The sequence below is a fragment of the Mauremys reevesii genome, linkage group 27, assembly GCF_016161935.1.
Source record: "Mauremys reevesii isolate NIE-2019 linkage group 27, ASM1616193v1, whole genome shotgun sequence".
Taxonomy (NCBI): Eukaryota; Metazoa; Chordata; order Testudines; family Geoemydidae; genus Mauremys; species Mauremys reevesii.
This window is the reverse complement of record NC_052649.1, coordinates 235,098-252,202: the sequence shown is the minus strand read 5'-3', so window position 1 is coordinate 252,202 and position 17,105 is coordinate 235,098. Positions and strand designations below refer to the sequence as shown.

Here is a 17,105-nt window from a genome sequence, read left to right as displayed (position 1 = left end):
ACAGGCTACAAAAAACATGAACTCCAGCAAGGCCCCTGGGATGGATGGCTGCCTTTCCGGCAGATTTCTACAAAACATTCTGTAATCAGCTCTCTTCTATTCTTTCAAAGGTCTTCACTGAAACATTCCAAAGGGGAACCATGTTTCATAACACGAGACCTGCTTTCATTACTTTCATATTAAAGAAGAACAAGGATGGTCACAACGGTGTCAACTTCCGTCCCATATCTCTATTCAACACAGATTGCAAAAATTTAGGAGCTGCATCCCATCAATTACACATGCAGATCAGGGTAGTTTCATGAAAGGAAGACTGGCTGCTGAGAATATGAGAAAAATGCTCACTTGAGCCAGCAAGCTCAGCTGTCAGAAGTTCCCTCTGCATCTCTAGATGCTGAGAAGGCCTTTGATAGGGTTGAATGGCCTCATCTGATGGCTGTCCTAAAAAACCCCCCAAAAAATATCGGTTTTGGATCAATATTCCTGAATCGGATGAGTGTATAATTCAACTCTCCCCTCGCTGCACTATCAACGAATGGAATTATTTCTCCCATATTTCAGCTAGAAAGAAGGACACAACAGGGCTGTCCCCTCTTGCCTCTCCTTTTTAATCTCGCTCTTGAGCCACTGGCAAGGTAGATGTGTCCGCAGTCACTGAAGGTGTGACTATAAACAGAAAAGAATACAAGATCAGTTTATATGCTGATGACATTTCTGTACTATTGAAGAATCCATCCTCATTAATCTCATCATTATAGAGTGTAGCTTACATTTCTGGTGAACTCTGGTTTTTGCATTAACTAGAATAAATCACAAGCAACGAATGTATCCAAAAGACCAGATCCTTCTCAGTCTCAGCATTTTCCATTTCCAATACGCAAGGAAATAACTTATTTGGGTGTTTTGTCCTAATCTTCCCCAGTTGTTTCTGTAAATATGGACTACATATAAAAACAACTGTCCAAGGATGTAGAGAGGTGGCGTCTCCTCCCTATAGCCTTACTGGGGAAAATAGAAATAGCTAGAATGAAGATCTGCCCAATATTGATTGTATATCATTAGCCTGTTGCCTTTCAAGGTCTCTCCCTCACTCTTTGCTCAAATAAATAGGCTTATCGTGTAATTTATACGAGATAAAAACCAGCCTCACTTGCCAAACGAGACCCTTAAAAATACTGGGCAACTGGAGGTATGGGGTTGCCAGATCTGTATCTATATTATCTAGCATTCCAAATGCGTCCTATTTTAAGGTGGTTCCCTCCAATTGCTCTGCATACACACCGGCCGGGTTTGAGATAGAAAAAAGCTTAGCGATGCCATTTGGTTCCCTCTCTTCTTTTATATACCTTCAGAGGCTACCACACCCATAGGGAAAAGTCCAATCTTTGCATCTACGTGGAGCATCCTGCAATGCACTAAGATGATCACAGCATCCGAGCTTACTAATTCTCTTCTCGTACCATTATGGGATGGCCTTGATCCTGATGCACGGGTTAACTCCATGCTTAAGACAATTTGGATAGAAAAAGGATTAACAAAAATTAAAGATATAGCACAAGATGCTAGACTGGCCTCCTTCGATTACACGTGTAACAAATATCCGCTATTACTGCCTCACAGGTCCTTCTTTCGGCAGCTATGCTCAAGGATTCATGCCAGGATAGGGGACGATTGGTCCTTTTCAACTCTTTCACCTCTAGAAGAGGATGTTAAGAAATATGGAAACAAAAGTCATTTTGTAGGGATGGCTTAATGCTTTGCGGTACCCTCTCAATCTCAGTCTCAGAGGAAAATGGGAAAACAAACGTATCCTCCCAGGTTTCCGTTGTGAGAATAATGCGCAAGATACTTCAAGTTCTTTATCCTTGTGGTTCTTTCGGAACAAGATATTAAATAGGCGCGACTGGACTCCAGAACCTGTGTCTAAGGCAACGCACAGCGAATACTGGATATGCAACCAGCCACGTGCCAACCTTTCGCACATCTTCTATACCTGTCCAGAAATGCACATGTTCTGGAACGCGATATTCACTGCTCTCTCAAAACCGCTGTGTGTGTTCTTTCCTTCTCCAAGCCTGTGTATCTGAGGGGTGACGAATGAGTTGGTGTTACCAGTAAGACTTAAGAAGTGGATTGCAGTCACTGTTTGAGTGGCCAAAACAGTTAATTTTGAGAAATGGAAATCTGCAATTCCTCCTTTATTTACAGACTGGCTGAGTGACCTCCCTCCTACTGCATTAATGGAAAAAATGACTCTGTCTAATAGAAACACTTGGGAAAAGTATGAGGCTGTCTGGTCGCACATGAAATGATTGCATACTTTTGCAGTTGAGTATATATTAGTTCCTGTTACTCATAGGTTATGTTCTCATTTATCTAATTAGTCACTTTACTAACTGATGCCCTGCATGACCTGTATGAGTTCAGGGTTCCCCCACCCCCTGCCAGGTTTTCCAAATAATGAAGGTTGAATTTTGTTCCTGAGAGGTTATTTCTATCTGGTGCGTGTATTTATATATGTTTTGTTTTGTTACGTGTTTATAGTTTCTATAAAAACAAGAAGAAAAAGACAGACAGAAACTCAGTTACACACACACGGTATTACAGCCACAGGGGGGCACGGGAGAATCCAATGGAGCCGGCTCCTTCAGCTGAAAAAAAAGGTAATTAATGCTGATTACTGCACCAAGCATGCTGGGTGTTTTACTGGCAGGAGTGAAGGCAGGGATCCTGTTCAGAGGACTTGGCAATCCATGGCGACGGCAGCCCGGACACCTCCACACTCACCCGCTGGTCTTTTTTGGCAGGGGTTTCAACATCATCTTCTTCGGCAGGGATTTCAGTGTCATATTGGTTTCAGAGATCGGGCCAAAGGTCGTCTGAGGTTTCTCTGGGGTGTAAGACAAACATGCAGAGAAGGTCAGAGGCTCTTCTCCTTTGATCCCAGAGCTTGAAGGAGGAGGGTGGCAAGAGGAAGGCCACTCTACAGACTCAGGAAGGAACCCCTGAGTGATGCGCTACTATGCAAGCACTTAGCTGCTTTGTGCCTCCATTTCCCCATCTGTACAATGGGGATAATGGCAGTCTCCTCCCTCATGGGTGGGGGTCATGAGGGAAAATATATTAATGCCTGGGAGGTGGTCAGATTTTATGGGCAATGGGGCTAGATAAGGGGTGGGGGGACTAAGAGCTAGTTTCCCTGTTCTTTCCCGCCTACCTCACCTCATGGATCGGGGCCATCAGCTCTGTGACTTGCATCCAGAATCATGACACTCCTCCAAGTTTAAGCAGCCCTGGGCTTGAGGTACTCTGAGCTCTCCAGAGCCTTGACTTACCCCCCATGAGATACCGATCTCACTGGGGGTTCTGCCAAGCAGCTAAACCTGCCCTGACACACCTGAAATATGGCCTTGGTACTGCCCCACCCTGACTGACTCGTGTCCTAAGTCCCCATTGTTGTACAAGATGGAGTGTAAAAAAGGTTAAACAATGGTTAATGAAGCACCATCAACTTCGGGATGCCCAGAAAGTGGTAATTGCCACAAGCTTCATTCAACTCACCGGCCCCCAACCCTGCTCAGCCATGGGCATTAGATTATGTGATTATGACCTCACCACACCATATGCCCAGACAATCCGTAACCCCCAGCAACACTTGTGACCCAGAGAGGCTTTTGCCTGTTTTACGGCATGCCTGAGAGACAGACAGCAGAAGCCATTCAAAAGACACCAACCTCTACCCACACGTTACCATCTCTCAGCACGTCACTATGGGGAACTGCCGGGGAGCAACGGAACAGTGACCAGGGTGCTTAGCACAGACAGTCAGAAGGGTACCCAGAAGTCACCTACTCCAGGACAGGCCCAACAAAGAAAGTAACAGAATGCCACTAGCCATCACCTAAAGCCCCCAGCTAAAACCTCTCCAGCGCATCATCAAGGATCTACAACCTATCCTGAAGGACGATCCCTCACTCTCACAGATCTTGGGAGACAGGTCAGGCCTCGCTTACAGACAGTCCCCCAACCTGAAGCAAATACTCACCAGCAACTGCACACCATACAACATAAACACTAACCCAGGAACCTATCCTTGCAACAAAGCCCGATGCCAACTCTGTCCACATGTCTATTCAAGTGACACCATCATAGGACCTAATCACATCAGCCACGCCATCAGGGGCTCGTTCACCTGCACATCTACCAACGTGATATATGCCATCATGTGCCAGCAATGCCCCTCTGCCATGTACATTGGACAAACTGGACAGTCTCTATGCAAAAAAATAAATGGACACAAATCAGACATCAAGAACTGTAACATTCAAAAACCAGTAGGAGAACACTTCAGTCTCCCTGGACACTCAATAACAGACTTAAAAGTGGCCATTCTTCGACAAAACCTTCAAAAACAGACTTCAGTGAGAAACTGCAGAACTGGAATTAATTTGCAAACTTGACACCATCAAATTAGGCCTGAATAAAGATTGGGAGTGGCTGGGTCACTACAAAAAGTAATTTCCCCTCTGTTGATATTCACCCCTTCGTGTCTATTGTTGGAAATGGGCCACATCCACTCTAATTGAATTGGTCTTGTTAGCACTGACCCCTCACTCAGTAATGCCACTGGGAATCAAAACCCTGCCAGGCTCAGCTGGTTCTCGTGTTTTAATAAGAATTTTGACATCGCCAGCACCTCAGTGGAAACTGCCTGCTCGTGTTTAGTGGCAGACTCTGGCTCTTAAAAACGGCCGGTGGTAACAAACGTTGAGCGCAGTCCTGCAGTCTCTACTCACACGAGTAGCCCCACTGACTTCCGGAGGCACTACTCTTGCGTGTCGGATTTGCCGGATCCTTCCCTTAAACCCCGTAACCCTGGTGCTTGCTGCTTTTTTCCAGGATCCCGTTCCCTGCATTCTCAGTGGAGCGGTTTAAGACATGCGATAGCAGCATCTTTTCCACCAAGGGGAGGTCGAGTTCTGTTTGAAATGTATGACTCCAAGCATGCTGGAGCTGCGTGGAAGCCGGCGGTCTGGGGATCCTACAAGCCTGACTGACATGAGGCGCTCACCCTCCCATGTGTAGAGTCAGGGGCCCACCCCCCGGGACTGCATTCTTTCAAGAGGAATTCGGAGGGCTTTCCTAAGTGCAAAATCATTAAAACTGGGGCCAGTATTTTCACAAGAGGGGGCCTGAAGGGAGCCCAAAGGTCCACATCCTCAAAGGTAAAATGTAGGTGTCTAACTCCCCATTGGGCATACGTAGCTTTGAGGAGCTGGGCCATATGGAGGAACCTAAATCAACAGCCTAATTTTTTAAAAGAACCAAACCACCACCTTCTCCTGTTCAATTCCAGGGACGTGGGTGAGGAGAGAAATCCTCCCAGAGGGAATGAGAAGAAGCGGGGGATAGACATCAGCCAGCACAGTGGAGAACCTGGGCTGGATTCAGCGTGAGCAGCGGGAACTCCACTGACATCAATGGGGTTGCACCCGCTCTCACTAGATCGGACGACGGGTCTGTAACTCCGGCCACCAGATCAAAGCCCCCGAAGGATATAAAGGCCAGTTCTGGAAGGAAGCTCCCCACGGAGAACAACTGGGCCTGAACAAGCCGCTGCAGGAGCAGCCGCATCCTCAGAAAATAAAGCATAGAGAGTGACTCGAGGCCACTCTCCGACGGTCCAGGTAAGGCCACGTCAGCAACGAATGCGAAGCGCATGTCTGTTCTCACTTACTTTCAGCCTGGGACGGTCTCCGCGTACTCATCACGCTCTTCATAAACGCGCTCAGGCCGACTGTCCCGTCTCCTGCGAAGGAAAGCACCGCTCAGAGACAAGGGCCAGACACGGCCATGGGCAGGGAAGCGGCTGAGCGAGTGGGGGCTGGGATTCTGGGCTCTGTTCCTCCTGCTTTACATCACAAGGCCAGCTTCCAGCTCCCCGGCAATCCCTGGGGGTAGAGGGAATCGCCACGTGGGGTAATGGCTCTATGCCACCCCCTTCGTAGCCCCCTACATAGAGGGCATAGGGTGGAATAGCTGGAGGGGAACGGCTGTGGCCAGGGAACCTGAGAACTTCGGTTGTTCCCTGCTGCCCCCTTGAGGCCATCAGAGCTGGGCGTAAGTGAGAGCAGCCTCTGGGTCTAAGGGGGAAGGTTGGCTGAGGTGACGGGAGGATGGGGTTAGCACCTTTGGCTTGCCGAGGCAGTAGCAGGAGGGAGCAGATTCTGCCCCCACCACATTGGCAGCAAGAGGCCTCCCCCCACGTAACAGGGCTCTGACAAGATTTCTGGCTGCACAAACGGAACCAGAGTGGGAGTGGACATGCTCACTGTCAACGGGGCAGTGCTTCAGCGCCTCCTGCAGCTCCTCCGGGGTTAAATGGACCCCCATGTTGGCCAGCACGGAGTCCAGGTTCCCCACATCCACTTTGTCCTCTGGGAACGGAGAGGAGAAGATTAGACTCTGCATAGGCTCATTAGTCGGACATTAAAGAATCATCCTGAAGAACTAAACCAGGCTTTCTTCCCCTACATGCAGGCAGGCTGGGGAATGACATTTGGCAATACAAGGATAATATTAATAATAAAAACAATAACCCTTTGTTTTTTTCCTCTATCTTACACACAGAATAGTGAAATGAAACTTGTACCCATTCTGGGTGGAAGGGAAGTATCATCACCTATACAAGAGGGGAAACCGAGGCACGGCAATTACATTTTTATTCAAGGTCAGATAAAATTAGGTGATTTGCCCAAGAGTTTGCAGTACAGGAAGAGAGAGATCCCAAGTGTCTTGGCCTCTAGACTTATCCATATGTGCAAATCAGTCCTTCCCCTCACTGCACTACCTGCTAAGGATTACCGAAACCTTAAAAATATTATTGCCAGCCACGGAAACAACATGCAGATCAATTCAAACAACTAGGCAAATGGCTCTGTGACCATCATCATCTTTGATATCCTCTAGGATGGCACTGAAATCCTCCTGCATCTTTGCAAATACCCAGGAAACATATAATACATGATTCAGTTTGAAGGGAGAAGAATCCGCTTCTAATTAGTTTTCCATAGTACTTAACTGAGGGTTTGTCTATACAGATGGTTAGTGCGCAGTAAGCTGGCATGTAAATCTACAGCTCTCTAGCCTGCCATGCACTAATTGGCGGAGTGGACCCTGTTACCATTCACTAAAAGCGCTATAGTTGCGCTTTCATCTACTCTCATTTCAAGAAAGGAGGTAAGAAATGTCTGAATTAAGGTTCATGACATAACCTTAACTCTGCCCCCGTGTGTGGCTTCATTAGGTGACAATCTTTAATTACATGGTCACATAATACTTTCTCCTGCTTCATTCAATGTACTCTCCTTTACCAAATATAAGTGTTATTAAGTTCTCACTCACCTTCCTCTGGGGGCAATTTCTGGACAGCCCTCACCTCCTTCATAAATTCGCCCAAATTCACCTTCCCGTCCGCTGCAAGATAAAGCACAGCTCAGAGTCAATGGAAATGACAAACAGAAACTAAGGAAAAGAGGCAGAAGGGAATGGACATCGCTGCTAAGTTCAGGTCAGACAAGAGACTTTATTCCTTGTAAATGAAAACTGGAGGAATCCTTGAGAGGAGGAGGCATGGAGTTAGAATCAGAAAAGGGAGGGTATGAAGGATGGAGGATGGGTTCAACAGTGGCTTAGCTAAGATGGTCAGAGGTGCAACCCCATGCTCTGGGTGTCCCTAGCCTCTGACTGCCAGAGGCTGGGAGAGGATGACAGAGGATGGATCACTCCATGGTTGCCTGCTCTGTTCAGTCCCTCTGGGGCACCTGGCACTGGCCACTGTCGGAAGACAGGATACTGGACTAGATGCACCATTGGTCTGAGCCCGTCTGGCCATTCTTGTGAAATTCAAGCGGCCATACCCTGAGCCCACTTGCACTGGTGTGAATACAGATTAACCCTGTTGGACCCGATTCTCATTTACACAATCGCTTTACACGGTTCTACATGTGGTGCAAAAATATCAATGTGTCCTCCCTTAAGGCCACTTTACATTGCCAGGGTGGGATAAAGCGGCTTTAGTGTAAATGAAACCCAGTCAATCAATCCATTGGTGATAGTGGCGTTACCTAGATTTACACCACTGTAAGTGGGAGCAGAATCTGGGCCTTGGATCAACTGTCCCTTGTCCCTATTGTGCACACATCACATCACTTCTTTTTACACGCACAAATCCTGCATGCAGCAGGGTTTCCAACGCTCTCCATCCATTTCTACTGATTTCACGCCCCCTGCTAGAGAACACAGAGCAAGATTTGAAATACACACCATCAACAGTCACATGTTTCAGTGCCTCTTGCAGCTCCTCACTGGTTAAATGGACCCCCATGCTGTCCAGGATGGAGTCCAGGTTCTGGAGATCCACCGTATCCCCTGGGATACATGGGAAAAAGGTCTAATTTAGTCAATGGGGAGCTTTGCCTGAGTAAGAAGAGAGTAATAACATACATTGGGCCGACAGTGAAAGAGAGAGAGAATGTCAGGAAGACGCAGGTGAGAGCTGTCAGAGGCCATGTCTACACTGCCGTTTAAATTCAAGCTCAAGACTAATCCCCCTTTCGTCTACACACAAATTGTGCTAACCCAGGGCGTGGTCCCAGCAGCCCATCGTGGTGGATGGTCAGAGCCTGAGCCAAGCTGGGATCCAGGGTTCAAGCCCTATTGCTTTGCAGTATAGACGCAGCCCCTGTGGATGTGGGCTCTGGGAGTTTGCCAAAAACATCCCACAATCCCCCAGGCAGACTTACTTTGTCCTCAGGACAGTTACGTTTACCCACCCTGCACCATGAACAACGGGCTAAAGCAGCCATGTTTTTGGAGGGCTCTAGGAAGTCTGGGATGTGGGTGGGTTGGACTCGCCACATAATGCAGTGTAGACGCTGGAACCCAGGGTTCAACAGTTCTTAGCCTGGGGACGCAAGCCCGAGGCTAACAAAGCCAGGGGCTGCTAACGTGTGTTCTACTAACAGCGCAGACAGAGCCTGGGATCACAGGAGAGAAAGGAACAGCGGCAGAGAATCGCCTGAAGAAAGAGCCGCAGGAGGCCTGAAGGAGAGCAGGAACAGGAACTGTCGGTGATGCGTTCTGAGGAGAGAGCTGGGAGCCCTGCCAAACTGCAGGAAGGCTCATGCAGAGGCCCTGAAGAATGAGGGGCAGAACCAGCTTGGTCAGGCCAGGCTGGGCCAAGAAGGGGTTGACTCCGGAGAAAGGGATTAGACTGGCAGGGCAGGCGGCCAGGGAGTGGAACACTGCAGGGAGACCTCTCGGGGGAGGCCTGACTTTGGGCTACCGGAGAAGACTCGTGGGAGAGAGGGGGCCTTGGGACTCTCGGGTGGATGGCCTGGGGAGCGGGGGTCTGGAACAGAGGCCAAAGGAACTGAGACCGAGTGGCTAATGACGCTAATCCATCCCCGGAACAGGGCACACCAGGGATGGATGTGGAGAAAGAGCGTCTGTTCTCACTTACTCTCAGCCTGGGAGGGTCTCCGCGTACTCATCACGCTCTTCATAAACGCGCTCAGGCCGACTGTCCCGTCTCCTGCAAGGGAAAGCACCACTCAGAGACAAGGGCCGGCCACGGCCATGGGCAGGGAAGCGGCTGAGCCTCGGATTGTGGGCTCTGTTCCTCCTGCTTTAGACCACTTCGGTGCGACAAAGGCAACTTCCAGCCATCAGGGAACCTCTCTCCACAGAGGAAATGGCCATGTGGGACAATGGCTTTATGGCCCGGCCCCACTGCAGCCTCCTGCACAGAGGGTGTATGGGGGGAATAGCTGGAGGGGCAAAGGCCACGGCCTGAGAACCTCAATGCTGTGGTTGTTCCCAGCTACCCAGTTGAGGCCATAAGAGCTGGCTGCAAGAGAGAGCAGCCTGATGGTCTAAGGGGGAAGACGGGTGAGGCGAGGATGGAGTTAGCACCTTTGACAAGCCCAGGCAGTTCTAGGAAGGAGCAGCCACCCCCACCGCCTCCGCCCACCACCACGTTGGCAGCAGGAGGCCTCGCCCCACACAACGGGGCTCTGACAGCACAAACGGAGCCAGAGTGGGAGTGGACATGCTCACTGTCAACGGGGCAGCGCTTGAGCGCCTCCTGCAGCTCCTCCGGGGTTAAATGGATCCCCATGTTGGCCAGCACGGAGTCCAGGTTCCCCACATCCACTTTGTCCTCCCGGAACGGAGACCGCACTTCGTCTTTAAAGAAACATTTCAAACAAGTGAACTGGGCATTATTCTGCTACGTGCAGCTAGGATGGGGATAGACAGTCGAGAATATAACCAGGATAATAAAAAACATTCCTTTGCCTTTCTCTAGCTACTTCCATCTGACTGTCTCAAACCACATCACACAGATTAGTGAAATGCATCTTACACTTGCCCTGGGAAACAGGGAAGAATTGTCTCCATTTGATAGGAGGGGAAACCGAGGCACAAACAGACTAAATTATTAGTTCATGACATAAAGAGTTTTGCTGAAGAGTTTGCAGCAGCGGTTGGAAGAGAACCCAAGTTCCTTGGCCTCGAGACCTATCCATATGGGCAAAACAATTCTTTCACTCTACATGACCTGCTAAATAACACTGAAACCTTGGGTATGATGAGCTAGTGGTGTAATTTCCCAGAAGCCAAGGGGAGTAATAGCAGGGCTGAATTTAGCCCTACACATCCCTTTATTTACTATGTTAGAAAAACTCTCAACAAACCCCTTATCCTCTCTGACATCCTTTACGATGGCATTTAAAGCATCCTGCATCTCAGCAAATACACAGAATGTATCGTACACTGTGCAGCTTGTGCACCTAATAAAGCAAGAACTGCTAATGTCATTAAGAAGAAGCATGAAGTGGAAAGAATCCAATCCATTAAGAATCTCGCCCTTCTAATTAATTTTTCATGATAGTTAACTGAATCCTTTGATTCAAGCCAAAATATCCCAGATAAGTAGTTGTCTGTTAGTGCGGTTTCTCTTAGTTTTGTATCCTTGAGAGCTTAGTCATGCACTACAAGTATTATTATTACATACAGAAATCTCTGGTAAAAGAACGCTCATAGGGCCCCAATCCCTCAATGATATTTAATGTGAGAAGTCAAGTCTATGTCCATTTGCAGGATCAAGGCCTACGATTACGAAGTCATGTACTCAAGAGTTAGAACTACCATAATTAAGGTTGCTGATGTAACCTTAACTCTGCCCCATTGTGTGGCTTCATTAGGAAATGTCTTTACTCACATGATCACGTAACACATTTTTCCCCATAGGGCTCCTGCGTCATTAAGACCACTTTCACCTACCACCCATCTGTATTATTAGACTCTCACTCACCTCCTTCCAGGGACAATTTCTGGACATTTCTCACCTCCTTCATAAATTCACCCATATTCACCTTTCTGTCGGCTGCAAGGTAAAGCACAGCTCAGAGTCAAAGGAAATGACACACACACACAGAAGGACAAAGAAGCACTGAGCTCACTGCTACAGTTCAGGTAAGGTAGCACTGGAAGACATACTTCCACGGAAGTTGCTTTGAACTATCTTCATTCAAAACAGAAACGGGATGGACTCCTGGAAAGGGGTCACCGTGTTGGGACTGGGAACAGGTGGGGCACGACATTTAAAGGGCAAGATCCTGCTCCCGTATCCAGTGATGTAAATCCAGATTAACTCCATTGGAGCAGAGTCTCATTTACACGACGGTCATTTCACATGGACTTTAGTCGGTGTGCACATATAATTCAATCTGACTTTATGCCCCCTTCACACTGTGAGCATGGGGAACATTGGCCTTTGTGTAAATGGGCATCAGTCAATCAGTTCATTGGCGTCAGTGGGGTTACGCCAGATTTACACCAGTGTAAGTGGGAGAAGACACTGGGGCTAGGATTGATTTTTCCCTTGTCCCTATTGTTCACCCATCTCACCACTGTCTTCTGGATTTCCAAGGTTCCCCATCAATTCTGCTGATTTCAAGGCCCCCACCAAAAACAGTGAGGTTTCCAATACCCACCACCAACGGTCACATGTTTCAGCACCTCCTGCAGCTCTTCATTGGTTAAATGGACCCCCATGCTGTCCAGGATGTAGTCCAGGTTCTGGAGATCAACATTGTCTCCTAGGTTACATGGGAAAGATCTATAATTTAGACCCTGGGGAGCTTTGCCTGAGTGAGGCGAGAGTAATAACAGAGTCAGGACCTCAGGGTTTGGTTTGTGCAGAGAATGTGCAAGGTCCCCCTGCTTTAACTCTCATCTACACCTGTCTCCTACTCTCCGGGGAGGGACACACCAATAATGAATGTGCAGAGAGAGCATCTGTACTCACTTACTCTGCGCGTACTCATCCTGCTCTTCATAAAAGCACTCAGGCTGACTTTGCCGTCTGCTGTAAGGGAAGGCAACACTGAGAGACAAAGGCCACAAAAGCGGAGCGAGTGGGGCCTGTTTTCTAGCCACCTTTGTGGTGCAAAGGCAGCTTCCAGCTACCCGGGAATCCCTGTGCACAGAGGAAATAGCCACATGGGGTTCTGGCTTGTCATAAACAGATAGTTAAGGGTTAAGGGCTCTTTTACCTGTAAAGGGTTAACATACAGTACCTGATGACCACCTGACCGAAGGACCAATCAGAGATAAGATTTTTTCAAAATCTCTGTGGAGGGAAGCCTTTGTCTGTGTTCTTTGTTAAAACTCTTTTGAATCTAAAAGAGACCAGTCATGTCTCCAAGTTCTCCTGGAGTAGTTTCTACTAATTAATAGTGAGTATTAATTAGAAAGGCGAATTAGTCTTATGATTTGATTTCTATATTTGCAATTGTGTGTTTGCTAAAGGAAATTCTTTATTCCTGTTTGCTGTTACTTTGCTTTCACTGAGAAAGAAAGGGGGAGAGGGGATTCTCTCCAGAGATTGATAAGGTTATACCCTATGAGTGTCCAGCTTGGGCTCATAGAGATTCTGTATTTTCTTTTTATTCTTTAATAAATTCTTTTCTTTTCTTTGGACTTGGTTAATTCCTTCTTCTGTGGAAATTCAGGGGAAGGTGAGGGGGGAAGAGACAGTTCCTCCTGGGTTTGATTCAAGCAGTTTGAATCAGGTATCTCTCTCCTAGGAAAAGGGAGGGGGGAGGAAGCAGGGGGAATGGTTTGTTTCTCCTGGGTGTAAGAACTCCATGGATTTGGGGCTCTTGGAATCCCCTAGGATTTTGGGGAAGGACTGTGTCTCAATCCACATTTCCTGATTGAGTGGTGGCAGCTTACTAGATCTAAACTAGGATTTTAGTTTAGAGGGAAACCAAGTCGGGTCCCCATCTTTGAACCCACAAGCTCAAAGTGGGGGTGAGACCCTATGACATGGTGGCAGCGGTGGGACATGGCTCGATGGTCCTGCCCCACTGCAGCCTCCTGTAGAGAGGGGGTGGGGGGAAATCGCTGGAGGGGAAGGAGCATGGCCTGGGAATCGTCACACTCTAGCGGTTCCCAGCTGCCCCCTTGAGGCCAAAAAAGCGGGTTGTAAGCGAGAGCCGCCTTTTGATCTGAAGAGGAAGAGCAGCCGAGGTGAGGTGAGGGTGGGGTTAGCACCTTTGCCAAGCCTGGGCAGCACTAGGGGGGAGCAGACTCCCCCTGTGCCTCTGCCCACCACCACGTTGGCAGCAGGAGGCCTCGCCCCACACAACGGGGCTCTGACAGCACAAACGGAGCCAGAGTGGGAGTGGACATGCTCACTGTCAACGGGGCAGCGCTTGAGCGCCTCCTGCAGCTCCTCCGGGGTTAAATGGATCCCCATGTTGGCCAGCACGGAGTCCAGGTTCTCCACATCCACTTTGTCCTCTGCGAACAGAGAGGAAATACTGGAATCTGCGCTTTGTTCAGTACTTGACTGTTTAACCAACTGAACTATGCAGTACTCCCCTACGTGCAGCCAGGATGAGAGAGAGATTTGGCAATATATGAATCATCATATAATAGTAATAGTAATCTGTCCTAGGTAAGGAGCTATCGGTAAGCACAGTCCCTCTGTGCTTTGTATCCTCGACAGTTCACTAGCATATCACAAGTATTATTACTACTATATACAAAATCCTCTGGTAAATGAATGCTATTATCACCCCCCAGCACTACAAACAGTACTGAATGTGCTTAACTTTACTTCAAGGCGACTTCACATGCAAAAAGCAAAACCAGTGCATATTTGCAGGATCAAGGGCTAAGGTTACAAAGTCAGGCTCTCAAGAGTGAGGAAGGGCCAGCATTAAGGGCTCTGGTGTAACCTTAACTCTGCCCCTTGTGAGGATTCATGAAAAGGTGGTTTTTAACTACATGACGACACCCTATTTTTTCCCAGAGGACACCAGCCTCATTCAGGTCACTCTCTTCTAACCTCTCTCTGGATTATTAGATGGTCACTCACCTTCCCCTGGGAGCAATTTCTGGACAATCCTCACCGCCTCCATAAATTCGCCCAAATTCACCTTCCCGTCGGCTGCAAGGTAAAGCACAGCTCAGAGACACAGGACACTAAAGAACACAGAGGCTGAGGGGCAGGTTGATTAGCTAAAATTCAAGTTGATTAGCCCCGAAAGGAGATAAATTGCCATAATTTACTTAGAACTTCCTCCATTCTACGTGGAAAAACTGAGGAATGCAGGGTTTCCAATGCTCACCATCATTTCTGTTGATTTCAAGCCCCCTGCTAGAGAACACAGCAAGATTTGAAATACAAACCATCAATGGTCACATGTTTCAGTGCCTCTTGCAGCTCCTCGTTGGCTAAATGGACCCCCATACTACTCAGGATGTCATCCAGGTTCTGGAGATCCACTTTATCCCCTAGGACACATGGGAAAGACGTACAGTTTAGCCAACGGGGCAGCTTGACTGGATCAGGAAAGTGTCATAATGGAGTGAGGAGCTCAGGGTTGGTTTGGGCAGAGCATATGCAAGTCCTGCTGCCTACTACTTTAACTGCGTCAACACTGCTCGCCAACTGCCAGGGTGGGGACCCACCAGCCTTGAGTGCTGAGAGAGCACGTCTGTTCTCACTTACTCTCAGCCTGGGAGGGTCTTCGTGTACTCATCACGCTCTTCATAAACACTCCCAGGCTGACTGCCCCGTCTCCTGCAAGGGAAAGCACCACTCAGAGACAAGGGCCAGACACGGCCACGGACAGCAGGGAAGCGGCTGAGCAAATAAGGCCTGGGATTCTGGGTTTTGTTCCTCCTGCATTATAGCATCCCCGTGTCACACAGCTTCCAGCTACCCCGGAACCTCTGGGCACACAGGAAATGGCCACATGGGGGCCTGGCTCTGTGGCCCGGCCCCACTGCAGCCTCCTGCACAGAGGGTGTATGGGGGGAATAGCTGGAGGGGCAAAGGCCACGGCCTGAGAACCTCAATGCTGTGGTTGTTCCCAGCTACCCAGTTGAGGCCATAAGAGCTGGCTGCAAGAGAGAGCAGCCTGATGGTCTAAGGGGGAAGTCAGGTGAGGCGAGGGTGGAGTTAGCACCTTTGACAAGCCCAGGCAGTTCTAGGAAGGAGCAGCCACCCCCACCGCCTCCGCCCACCACCACGTTGGCAGCAGGAGGCCTCGCCCCACACAACGGGGCTTTGACAACAGTGGGAGTGGACATGCTCACTGTCAACGGGGCAGCGCTTGAGCGCCTCCTGCAGCTCCTCCGGGGTTAAATGGATCCCCATGTTGGCCAGCACGGAGTCCAGGTTCCCCACATCCACTTTGTCCTCTGCGAACAGAGAGGAAATAACACCGCATTGGGTTCAATGACTTGTACATTTAACAGTCATCCCGCACAACTAAGCTAGGCACTCTTCCCCTTCGGGCAGCCAGGACGCGCGAGAGATTTGATGATACGGAAATAATATCAATAATCCTTTGTCTTTCTCTAGCAGCTTCTATGTGAGGATCTCAAAGCCCTTTACACACATTTGTCAAATAAATCTCACACTCGCCCTGGGAAGGGAAACTGAGGCACGGCGAGTTTAAGTGATGTGTTCAAGGTCACACATCATTAGGCGATTGGCTCAAAGTTTGTAGCAGAGGTGGGGAGTACAGGCCTGGTGTCTCGGCTTCTAGATCTGTCCTTTAGCCACTAAACCATCCTTCCTGTCTGTGCTACATGGTAAGTGACACTGAACCCTTAAAAGACTATGAGCTGGTGGTGCAATTCCATTGAAGTCTAAGGGAGCTCCGGCAGGGAATTTGGCTTTTGGTGCTGGTTGTTCATTATGTTTGACAACATGGTCGTGTCTCTCTGATGTCCTTTAGGCTGGCATTGAAATCGTTTGGCCTCTCTGCAACTCCACAGAGAACTTATCCTATGCTATTCAAGTTGGGCACCGAATAAAGCAAGAACTCCCAACATGACCGAGAAAAAACCTGAAGCGGAAAGACTCCACCCATTAAAAATCCTGCCCTTCTGGCTAATTTGTCCAAGACAGTTAACTGACTCTGTTGTTTCACACAGCACAGCCCCTACGTTTCAGATAAGCAGTTATCTGTGAGCACGGTTTCTCTTAGGTTTGTATCCTGGAGTGCTCACTAATGTATCACGTGGATTATTATTGCTACATTCAGAAACTTCAGTTAAAGGTACACTAGTAAGCCTCCAATCCCATAAACACTAAAGCTTGTGCTTAACTTCACCCCTATGACTTCATTGAGACTTCACGCTAGTGAGTCGGAGCCTGTGCATATTTGCAAGATCAAAGCCTAAGGTTCCTAGGTCAGATATTCTAGAGTGAGGTTGCTTAAGTAACCTTAACTCTGCCCCCTTATGTGGCTTCATTAGAAGATAGCCTTTAATAACCTGATCACATAGCACTTTCCCCCCCATGTGTCTCCTGGCTCATTCAGTGCAGTCCCATCTACCCACCTGTATTATTAGAGTCTCACTTACCCTCACCTGGGGGCAATTTCTGGATAGTCTTCACCCCCTTCATAAATTCGCCCAAATTCACCTTCCCATTGGCTGCAAGATAAAGCTCAGAGTCAAAGGAAGCAACACACACTGAAGTACACAGAGACCCATGGGAATTGACCCAATCA

At 48.5% G+C, this 17,105-nt stretch overlaps 1 protein-coding gene and 1 long non-coding RNA gene across 9 annotated transcripts in view; one reads left to right on the top strand and one right to left on the bottom strand.

Moving 5' to 3' along the window:
• Positions 1-17,105, bottom strand: part of EFCAB3 (EF-hand calcium binding domain 3) — a 69,290-nt gene that overhangs the window by 17,895 nt on the left and 34,290 nt on the right. For all 4 annotated transcript variants that reach the window (XM_039517039.1, XM_039517036.1, XM_039517037.1 and 1 more), the window contains 4 exons: positions 16,957-17,028; positions 6,333-6,437; positions 5,738-5,809; positions 2,788-2,890 (listed from right to left, as the gene is read on the bottom strand). In XM_039517039.1, coding sequence (XP_039372973.1) covers positions 2,788-2,890; positions 5,738-5,809; positions 6,333-6,437; positions 16,957-17,028 — 352 coding nt within the window. The remainder of the gene's footprint in view (positions 1-2,787; positions 2,891-5,737; positions 5,810-6,332; positions 6,438-16,956; positions 17,029-17,105) is intronic.
• Positions 3,498-10,415, top strand: LOC120392313. Of its 5 annotated transcripts, none has more exons than XR_005591664.1 (5): positions 3,498-3,876; positions 4,900-5,232; positions 5,357-5,687; positions 6,631-7,570; positions 9,032-10,415. It is a non-coding gene; the product is annotated as an uncharacterized LOC120392313 (long non-coding RNA). The 5 variants fall into 5 exon arrangements; XR_005591663.1 differs by having other exon boundaries at positions 4,900-5,225; positions 9,032-10,414; XR_005591666.1 differs by lacking the exon at positions 4,900-5,232 and having other exon boundaries at positions 6,631-6,730; positions 7,432-7,570; positions 9,032-10,411.